The sequence below is a fragment of the Choristoneura fumiferana genome, chromosome 14 (genome assembly GCF_025370935.1).
Source record: "Choristoneura fumiferana chromosome 14, NRCan_CFum_1, whole genome shotgun sequence".
NCBI lineage: Eukaryota > Metazoa > Arthropoda > Insecta > Lepidoptera > Tortricidae > Choristoneura > Choristoneura fumiferana.
This window is the reverse complement of record NC_133485.1, coordinates 8,107,327-8,118,492: the sequence shown is the minus strand read 5'-3', so window position 1 is coordinate 8,118,492 and position 11,166 is coordinate 8,107,327. Positions and strand designations below refer to the sequence as shown.

Sequence of the window (11,166 nt, the reverse complement as noted above, 5' to 3'; positions counted from 1 at the left end):
GGTCGAATAAAACAAAATATTATTGGAAACGAAAGCCTTTATCCTTTAATTTAACTAAAGTAACGCAATGCACCTCTTTCTCACTCACTCGATACAGTTTATTATTATCTGTCCCACTCGTTCACTCGTCATCTGTCGCTAATATTCGGAAATACTCGGAATAGTTTGTTCGGTACCCTTAGTGTAAGTTTTCGGTTACAAAATACGTCTCGAGCGCGTTCGCGTTAAAATCTCAATTTGTATGGAAACACGAACAGCGCCTCTAGCGGAACGTTCGCGATCGAGACGTATTTTGTAACCGAAAACTTACACTAAGGGCACGGCACAGCACTCCCGCCTACCCACCCGGCCGTCCGTCCGTCCGTCAGTCAGCGCAAAACGCAGTGATTATATAATCTTTGGTCAGCGCACCGCTCGCGTCGCGAGCGGATGTGTGTAACGTCGCTGACCATTGCCGCCTAATCCCGTCAATCTCGAACGAGATCTCGTCATATTATGCTTCGGGATTGATCCCGAAAAATTACACGGGATCTCGCGAGATCGGGATCCCGCGAGATCGGGATTGCATTCCCTAGCCTGGGGTAACCCGATCTAGCCAGTCAAATTTGATGACTCAGCATGACCCAGCAGGATCGTGAGGTAGACGACTATTGTGCTGAGTCACCGACTTCGAGCTTTCAAGGGTTTTGCGGTCGGTTCCATTTTTTGTTATTTTTTGGAGTCGGTTTTACTTTCTTCTTAAAAAAAATATTTTTATACGTATTAACCTGTTGAACCTAATAAGATTTTGCATTACCTGCAGCAACGCATGCTAAAATGTGGTATAGTAGTTAGGTTATATTAACATATGTTTTATCCAAGATAGCTTCCATCGAAAATAGCCTAGTGTGTATTTCTTTTCAGTCGGTTCCATATGGGTATCAAATGAAAGGGCTCGAAAAATAGAATCTTCACACGAAAAAAAATCAAATCCAATGTCGCTGCCATCACAAAAGCAACGTTAATCAATATGTAATCGTCTGGACCATAGTTCAAAAACGGAACCCGTATAGTTTCGCCATGTCTGTCTGTCTGTCTGTCCGTCCGCGGCTTTGCTTAGGGACTATCAATGCTAGAAAGCTGTAATTTTGCACGGATATATAATGAAAACTATCCCGACAAAATGATACTTGTACAATGAAAAATTAAAAAAAAAAAACATTTTGTGGGTACCTCCCATAGACGTAAAGTAGAGATTTTTTGTATGTAAGTAAGCCGGTGGGTGGAAAATTAAAAAAAAATCTGGATGGTAAGTATATCAAACTTACAATCCTGCCTGATGTCATTATACGACATGTTGCTGTGTGTGTAATCATTCACTTCAATTCTTGTGGCACTACCTATACTAACATGTTTTAGGGGGATTTCCAATTAATTATAGCAATTTTAGGGGTTTTTAACTTAAGTTTTAGGGATAAGTTTCTAGGAATTGGCAACACTGTTTGTCAATCAATTTGTCAGTCAGTTGAGTCAGTCAATTCAATTGTTCCTATTTACGTATTACGAAAGAAAGCTTTTGGTTTTACGTTGTTTTGTGGATTTATGTCATAGTCTAAACAAGTAAATGTTCCATAACATATTAAATAGTTATTACGTGGTTTGCTTTTCAAAAATATGTGTGCAGTAACACCGGAATATTACGACTTCATAAAAAAATTAGAAGAGAACGACGATAAACTTGTTCCAAGTCCTTTGGATCTGCCTCTAGATTTTGAGTTTAACGTAAGATAAACTAGAAAATTCGTGTTAATTTCTATGTTTTCAGATATTTAATCAAGTTATTTATTTTCTGTTTAAGAATTCAACATGTCATGTCTGCAACGGCTATTATGGACCTAGTTTTGGAGAGCCAGTGTGCGTGACTTGTCATGCATTTCTGTTCCCCAATTTTCCATCATTTTGCCCTAATTCGTACTACTATAGTGAAAAGACTGATGATGGTGACTCGGGGAATGATGAGCCTTCAGACCTTAATTATAGCTCTGATCGGAGAGTCAACCGAGTGTGTATGGTGCCTTCATGGTGGTATATTGTAAGTTAACCTTTTACTAGTTACACTTTCTTAGTAGTGAGCTATTAGTTCATTTATACTATTGAGAACTAATTAAAAAACTATTTTGTATTAAGCAACTTCAGCATTTACAGAATTCTTTAGATAGTGAAAGTCCTGAAGATGAAGCCAGCAACTCTGGCAGTGTACCAAGTGGAAGTAGCCATAGCAATGGTAATGGCAATGGCTCTGATCAGCCAGACAAGGCTGACCCTGAGGCGGAAAAGATCCAACCACCAGCTTTGAGGCCACCTCCTTGCTTGGCACACTCGCTACAAGCTCTGTCAACTCCTCGTCCTCCAGACAATGTGGCACCAGAATTAATAGCACAGTTACCTACTGAAGGTGAGTGTTAGACCTAATAAATATTTTTTCTATTCTAGTATATGTATATATTAGTAGGTACAGACAATGTTATATTTGCATTTGTATTAGGAAAAGGAATAACAGCTATAGACTAATTGTTTCATGTAATTACTTGCTAATGATAAAGTAAATAGGTACAAAACAAACCAGAAAATAACTTATTTACTTCATTATTAATAATTAATTAGTATAGTCTGTGGCATGTAAAATGCCCATAAATTTTTGTGCATTTGACAGTCGCGCGCACCAACCAGTGCTTAGCTTGCTATGTGTACTCTCAACTCTCAAGTACTCTGTTCTGCACATCACTCAGTCCCTTCCCTACACTACATTATTTTATATATTTGCACATTGCCAGGCAGCGTTACACTTACATACCATGGGCTGTAATCCTGTGGATTATGCATTCTGTAGCTCAACTAAAGAGAGTACATCATGGAATGCATGATTTTTCACTTTGAATCGATCTTTTGAATCATAATGGATTGTAAACCACTGAACAATCCACGGATCGAATTGCATGCTCTTGAATCAATCTCACAAAAATCGGATTGTATTAAAAATCAGTTCAAAATTTGTATTTATTTTGATAAATAAAACATTTTACACATTAAATCTGACCACACATTGGATGTACTATACAGTAGAACCCGCTGAATACGATCACGTTTAATACGATTTCCCGCATAATACGCCATTTTACGTCGGTCCCTGCAATTACCAACTTATGTATTCTGGTGAAAAAAATTGCGACTAACCATGTCGTACTAATATTACGCAAGGGGACGCGATTCTGGCGACACCTCCTCCTGTCCAGATACTCGTAAGTTTGTAGCCCTGACTAAGCGATCGGCTATTTGGTTCGTATGGTAAAGGACTTTAATTCATCACCTTTTCATTGTTAATTAATGCAATGTCACTATGACGTTTACTGTGAAACGGTTCCATGGTGGCTCATGAATTAAAGTCCTTGACCGTATAGCTGCCTACACTTAGATTTGATTTGTTTTAAGTTTCAATTGTTGCGAGTTATAAAATTCTTATCTTCATTCAATGATGTCAAAAATAAAAAAAAGCAATCACTGCAAGAATAAAAAGTGATCATATTAAAAGTTTACGATGAACAATCAGAAACAAAAATCAGCTAGGTACTAGTTTTTTTTTCACGTTTAATACGATTTCCTGGTTAAGATGTTTTTTAGCTAGGTCCACTCAAAAACTTCTTAAGCGGGTTCTACTGTATATAATGGAGCCATTGGTATAATCACAATAAAATAACACTATTATTCACACAGGACGATACTTACAGCATAAAACAATGTAAAATAAATAAATTTTAGCTACCTATATTAAATTAATTATTAAATAGATTTATTAATTAAAATACATGAAGACTTTTCTAAACTATCCGCATCATGTTTCTGATTTTTCTGTGTACATCTATTTACTTCATCTATTTACATCGCTTGGTATCATAAACAATGAGAACTAGTAATGTGAATTTGTTGCGGCATCCGGTTATAATCGATCTGTCTTCATTAAGAATTGGAGATAGGTAATAAATATTCAATACTTATAACAAATTAATACATTGTCTCTGAATACGATATATAGGTATAGGTATAGGTATAGCGGGCTGTTTTCCGCAACTCGACGTCTAAGTGCGCCTATTTTGCGTGATTAGGCTGTAGGCACTATTCATGCCAGCCTAGCTCCTGGAGGAAGCCTAGCAGACCCTTCACGTTGCCGGCGACTTCCTGCAGTGACCCCGGTGATCCGAGGTGTAGTGCCCTGTAGTTCGCCACACCAGAGCATTCCAGAAGGATGTGAGTGGCTGTCTCTTCTGCCTCCATGCATGCTCTGCACAGGGGGCTGTCTGTAACACCTAGATTATGTAAGTGCTTGTTTAGTAAAGCATGACCAGTAAGAGCACCGACCAGCAGTCGGAGTTGATCCCTCCTAAGTCCGCGAAGCTTGCGGGACAATCCGGGGTTGATCGTCGGGAGGGCTTCTCTGGTTTGCCTGCATGTATCTAGGTTCGTCCAATATTGTTGGTGCATTACCTTGGTGTTGTGTCGCAGTTTGCCGCGCAGCCATCCAAAGGGCAGAGGTAGAATGGGTTCGGGACCGAAGACCTTCATGTCCGAACCCCCTCTAGCCAATCGGTCGGCCGCGTCGTTACCTCGCGATCCACTGTGTCCTTTTATCCATTGTAGTGTTATGGTGTTTGTCTCACTTACCAACGTCAGAGCTCAATGGCACTCGTAGATTAGCCCTGATGTCATTGTATCGCTCTGCAGGGCTTGCAAGACCGATTTGCTGTCAGAAAGTATACGGATAGGAAAATCCTGTACCTTCCTGGAGTCAATCGCTGCAGTTGCCATTATGATTCCCATACATTCCGCTTGGAAGACGGTATTATGGGCTCCTAGTGGCTTTGATATGTTGATATTCAGGTCCTCTGAGTGTGTTCCAGAGCCTGTACCAGTTGATGTCTTTGACCCGTCCGTGAAGATCCTTAGCTCTTTCAAGTTGAGTCCTTCCCCCGGGTCTTCGTGTAGTTGTATCTTGTATTTTTTATCGAATACGTACTGTTTGGGTATCCTGTCGGTGACCGCCTCAAAGAGTGGTTCCCTGTGTACCAGTTCATCAAGCAGTTTGGCGTGTGGAACACTTACGCTTTTCCATAGGTTTAGCTTTTTTAGTCTTACCGCCGTCGCTCCCGCCTCCTGTTGGATAAACAGATGCAGCGGCGGCAGGCCAAGCAAAGCTTCCAGGGCCGCAGTCGGAGTCGTCCTCATACAGCCCGTGGTTGCCATGCAAGCCAGCCTCTGGAATCGTTGTAGCTTTGCTTCGACGGTGATTAGTTTGGTTCGTGGCCACCAAACCACTGCACCGTAGCTGATTATAGGTCTGATGACTGACTGGTATAGCCATAGAGTGACCTTGGGTGATAAACCCCATTGCTTACCTACCATTCTACGGCACTGCCAGAAAGCCACCGTGGCCTTGTCGATCTTATTGTTGAGATGGTTACTCCAGTTCAATTTGCTATCCAGTATTACTCCTAGATACTTTACCTCCGAACTGAACTGTAGTTCCGTATTGAACAGTCTGGGGGGGTTATAGTTGCCCAGCAGCCGTTTGTTTGTGAACATTACCTGTTCTGTCTTCTTGGGGTTGACAGTTAGTTCGTTTTCGATGCACCATCGTTCCACGATCCGTATTGCCTGCTGCGTGACGTCACACACAGTGCTGCTGACTCTACCGCTTATTAATATAGCAATATCGTCAGCGTACCCGATCGTGTAGTAATGGTGTTGGTTAAGTCTGGTTATGAGGTCATTTACTACCATGTTCCACAGTAGTGGTGACAACACCCCTCCTTGTGGACATCCTCTGGCTACCAGTGCATGTTGTGTCTCAGATGAGTTGAGTCTGATGATTCTTTTGCTGAGCATGTTACCTATCCATTCGACCATGACCGGATTCACTCTGTGTCTTGTCAGGGCCGAAGTGATGCTGCTGAAGTTGGTCTTATCGAAGGCTCCTTCAATGTCGATGAAGGTGCCGAGGCACATTGATTTATTTTCAATGGCCTCTTCTATTCTGCTGACCACTGCATGTAGAGCTGACTCTGTTGATTTACCTTGGCTATACGCATGCTGGTGTGAGTGTAGACGTATTGTAGCTAGGGCATGTTCTCTCAGATCCCGGTCACAGAGCCTCTCCATAGTCTTCAGCAAGAACGAGGTGAGACTAATGGGTCTGTGTGCCTTGGGTTCGGAGTAGTCGCTTTTCCCAGGTTTCGGGATGAATATTACCTTTACCTCCCTCCACCGTTTCGGTATGTATCTATGAGCTAAACATGCTGTGAAAACGGTGGTGAGCCTTTGGATCAGTCGATGTCCTCCCCACTTTAGGAGTGCCGGGAAGATCTCATCCAGGCCTGGGGATTTAAAGGAGTCGAAGCTACTAATTGCCCATTTAACCTTTGATGGGCTAATTACCTCGAGTGCTTGTTGCCAGTGCTCCTCGGTTGTAACTGTCTCCTCCTCGGACCAGTGGACTGAGCGCATGATGTGGCAGCCTGGAAAGTGTGTCTGTACCAGTACGCGCTCTGTTTCCTCTGGTGTGCCGGTGAAGGTGTTATCTGGCTTTTTTAGGGAGCCCTGTACGCAGGTCTCTATGCTGCTGCAGAATTTGCGCCACGATTCGGTACTTCTGTACCTTAGTCGTTTTTTGTATCTGGACTTGGCTTCCTTGTAGTTGTCCCAGTCCAGATCCGCGCATGTATTCATTGCTCTGTTTAATAGTTGTCTTACCTTTTTCCTGAGCCTTTCCAGTTCAGGACCCCACCATTTCACCTTGTTGTTGGTGCTCTCTGACGGGGTTGATAAAGGACATGCAGCGTGGTAGGAGTCTGTGATACTATCAGTCAGTATATCTACCTGTTTTTCTATCTGTCCCGTCCCCACGAGTCTGTCTGGGCACGACCGCTCCCCGAGCAGCTGATCCAGTCTATTGGCGTAAAGCACGCGGTTGGTTTTGCGTGGGTTACGCTTTGGGGAAACAGGGACTGTAACTACCTGCATGTCGAAGCGGATCCATCTATGATCAGAACATGATATCTCCTTGGACACATGCCAGTTAGAGATGGTTCCTGATGCCGCTTCTGTAGCCAGTGTTAGGTCGATGATCGTTCTGCTACGTCTATTCACAAAAGTGGGTTCCGATCCCACATTCATGATGTTCAGATTCGTGGTCATCAGGTATTCAACAAGAAGCTTACCTCTCTCGTTTGTAACTTGCATCCCCCCAGAGGACGTGGTGTGCGTTGGAGTCAGTGGCAATGATGAGCTGCAATCCGACCTCTTCGCAGTAGGTTACCAGCCTCGTCATGTCGTGTGGCGGTGGTGCATCAGCCTCTGGCATGTAGACTGAGGCGACGACCACCTCTGGCAGGCTGTGATCTTGCGCTCTATGCACTTTAATAGCGCACAGATCTCTAGAACAGAAACTCGTTAGAGCATGCGCATGTATGTTCTTGGAGATGTAGATGCAGGCCCGTGGATTATCCGGGCCCGTGTATGTGACTATCTTACCTCCTGCACTTCGGAGTCCGCATACGATGCCATTCCTGACCCACGGCTCCTGGATCAGGGCAATGGCTGTTGGGTTGACCTCCAACCATTTCCGCATCTGAGCCGTTGCGGTCACACTGTGGTGGAGGTTGGCTTGTATGAGGTTACAGATTGGGGGATTTGGGTTCGCCATCTGACGACAGCACCTCCATCTCCTCCCAATCTGACCCCCCAAGGGCCAGGTTGCCTAGGCCCGCAGCGCAAGAGCCTCCCTCCGAACCCAGAAGCAGCTCCTCCTCGTCCTCTGCTTCATGGGTCGGCTTCAGGGGGCTCGACTGCGCTTGTGGAGGAGGCTTAGGGTCAGCCGGGTGTTCCCTTGGCTTCATTCCCTTCGCCTGTTTGGAGCCGGTGGCTTCCTGTTTGGAGCCGGTGGCTTCCTCCTCGTGGCCCGTGTCCGTTGGCAGGTGCTCGGTAAATTTACCTTTCGGACCCTGAAATTTCACGTACACCGACCCTAGCATGTAGCAGAGTCGGCGCTCCCGTTCAATCAGGGTCTGCACCACGTCCTCCGGAGCACTGAAGATGAGGAACGTGTCCCCCTCTTGCCGGTCCACTTTATGGAGGAGCCAGCTGTCCACCCTTGCCCACTTGTTTTGGTAGCGCAGTGCGCGTCCCACCTTCCAGATGTCCGGCTGGTCACCCGGTAGCAGGACGCCACAGCGAACCATCCGGACTAGGTCGCACTGACGTTTTACCATCAGTCCAGTACCAGTGGACAAAGTAAACCCCGCAATTGTTTTTGTGAGCCACTCAACTGTTTCGTGGTCCTCACACCACAATTTCAGGGCGCCGTTGGCAAGGATTGGTTTCCCCCTAAACTGGGGGTCCCCACTCCAGTCGATGCCTGTTTCTTGCACTGCCTGCTCGAGCAACTGCTCCTGCAGGCGTGCCTGTATTTCTGCAGAGGCCTGCGCAGTCAGGGGCTCACCGGTCGCGGCTGTTACCGCAACCAGTAGCTCCGACCGCACCGCCTCCGCGTACGAGGCTTCAGCTCCTTCCTCAAGCCTCGGCTTCTTGGACCCGCCTCTTGGCGACTGTGTGTCGTCATGGCGGTTCCTTTTAGCCGTAGCCTGAGTCGGACCTTTAGCCCCGGCTTTGCTCTGACCTTGCGTCTCGTTGCGTTGGCCTCGACCGGCTACCTGGTTGCCCTGGCTGCCTGCCGCTCCCTTCGCAAACTTGACGTTCCCCTTTATTTTGGGGTTTTTCTTGGCAAGAGCTGTTGCCTCGCGCTTAGCAGCTTTCGCCGCTTTCGCCCGCTCCTTTTGACGCTGGCGCTGCTTCTTGCTCTTGCGCTTGGGCGCAGGACCGCTTCCAGCTTGGGAGGTTCCCGCACCACTAGCGCTTCCCACCGCCTTGCCGGACTTGCCTTTGCCCCGGCGGTGGTCAACAAGAGTCCACGCCTCGTCAAAATGTTTGAGGTCGGCAGCTCCTCCCGTCGTCGATCCACTAGCCTCAGGTTGCCCTGTTGCCGCGGAGACGTCAGGAGTCGCTCCCGCCTTTGGCTTTGCACCTCCCTGAGGTGGCGCTGGGCCTGTATGGTCGCTCGCAGTCGACGTGGTCGGCTTCGGTCCAGCTGGTTTCCCAGCCTTCCCTTGACCGACCACGGACTTACGTGGCTTGGTGTGTGGCGGTCCCACCTTAGCAGCACCGCCCCCATGTGTGTGTGTGCTTGCGGAGGCCAAGGTCGACATCGCTGCCTTGGCTCCGCGTGTGAAGGAGGGTAGTTCCACGATTGTGGCCCCGCCCTCCCGTTGTTTGTGTTGTCGGTTAGGTTCCGCTTGCGCAGACCCTGAAGACGTGTGAGTGGATGGACCCGCTTTCGCGGTTCCGCCCACCTGTAAGGTACCGTCAGGTTTCCCATCTGGTCCCTGGGTTATGGACCTTTTTTGTTCCATAGTTGGGTTTTTGCTTCATCCGCCGCGCTCCCTACCCTCCATGGAGCCCGCAACATTGGGGATGTCGTGTACGACACCGGGGCTACGCAGCAGATATAGACGGTGCAGGTTAGGTTCCTTGCGCGACATCGGGAACTACAGATGACGGCTGATGATCGTGATCCATCCCAACCACCAGTGGTTCCGCCACCCTTGTTCCGTCAGCATGGCCGGTTCCCTTGCCCTCCCGGAGGACCCCACCCCGTCTCGCCAGCGTAATGCACCCAGCTCATCCGTGCAGTTACGCGTGTCCATTTCCCCGCAGTGGCTAGCTGCGAGGCTACCGTTTAGCCTGAAATCCAGACCAAAGAGGGCGTGTTGTCTCCCGAGGTAACCCCGACCCCGTTCGACTCAACCCCCCAGGACTCCTTCATCCCTGCGCACGGCGATCAACTGCGCAGGACACACGCAGGTAGGCAGTGTTAAATCCACCGGGTCACCTACTATACCCGGCAGATGGCCTGTCATACTTAGCTACTGCGGTCCGGGGTAGATGGTATTATGCGACGCCCGTTACCGACCACAGTATTACCAGGGTGCGCGACCCACTCATTAGGTGATTACGGAGTGGGTTCGCCCCCAAGCCCGTACGTCGGCGAGCTGGGGGCGACGTGGACGCGTATAACAGACTTGACAGGAACGAGCCAATAGCTCAGCGCCGCATACCCAAGCGTACTCATTCCGCCCTACACCCCCTCTGAATACGATTTAAAGGATACGATTTACCTTACTCATTAATCAAATCTGTTGTAGATCATATTGAAATGAATCAATTAAAAAATCACATAGATTGTATCCAATTGAATCAATCTTCATAAAAATCTAGTTGTAACGTGCATCCCTACATGGAATGTGGTTGATGCAGTAGATTTGTTGTTAATAAGCAGCTGCTCACAATTATATTCACCATTGCTTTCTGTAGAACGTATATAAGTAATCAGTAACTTAGTTTATAGATGCATGGCATTCAATAAGGAATATTGTGCCATAGGTATTTCAGGATTCTTACAGCATATTTTTCCCTCATTATCATTCTGAACAAAATATTATAAAAAAGATACACTCAGGATAACAGCAGGTGGTAGGACCCGTTGACCTTTACTTGCCCAAATTTTCATTTGCCCGAATTTCACTTGCCATACACATCAAGCTCGACTTCGAGCTTCTATGACTTCATAATAGACTCACTCTCGCTTCGTATTCCTTATTTACCGCCTTTAAAGACACCAACGTGCTATGGACATGTACCTCATATTATGTGGTCGGGTGACACTCTTTACTGGTCGGATAATACCTAGTGTAAATACCGACCCGTTTTTCATGTACACACCATAGAAACTGACACGAACTTCTATGGGCGTGTAAGTACATGAAAAACAGGGTCGGTATTTCCATGTCGGTATCATCCGGGCACGGTAAAGAGTATCACCCACGTTGTCAGTGTTACTGCATCTTCGGGTACCTGGACGACCTGTCGCTGAGCGCGTGCGGCGCGGTTGTGCGGCGCGATGGCGGCGGCTGGTGCGCGCGCGCGTGCAGCCGCCGCGCTGGGCCGCCTTCGCCGCGCGCCGCTGGCCGCTCTAACCGCCCGCTCACCAACAACAAAGACTGGCACAAGGTTACCACTGCAGAT

General features: G+C 47.1%; 1 protein-coding gene across 1 annotated transcript; it reads right to left on the bottom strand.

Annotated features, from left to right (window-relative positions):
• Window positions 1-7,283: 7,283 nt before the first annotated feature.
• LOC141434963 (uncharacterized) lies at window positions 7,284-10,225 on the bottom strand. Its single transcript, XM_074097460.1, has 2 exons — window positions 7,561-10,225; window positions 7,284-7,463 (listed from the first exon to the last, which is right to left on the bottom strand). The coding sequence occupies exon 1, from the start codon at window positions 9,492-9,494 to the stop codon at window positions 7,704-7,706; it is 1,791 nt and encodes a 596-aa protein (XP_073953561.1). The 5' UTR covers window positions 9,495-10,225; the 3' UTR covers window positions 7,284-7,463; window positions 7,561-7,703.
• Between the last annotated feature and the right edge of the window lie 941 nt (window positions 10,226-11,166).

Bases quoted from the DNA above. Each gene is read 5' to 3' on its own strand.
- LOC141434963 (XM_074097460.1), bottom strand. From the start codon at position 9,494: ATGGAACAAAAAAGGTCCATAACCCAGGGACCAGATGGGAAACCTGAC.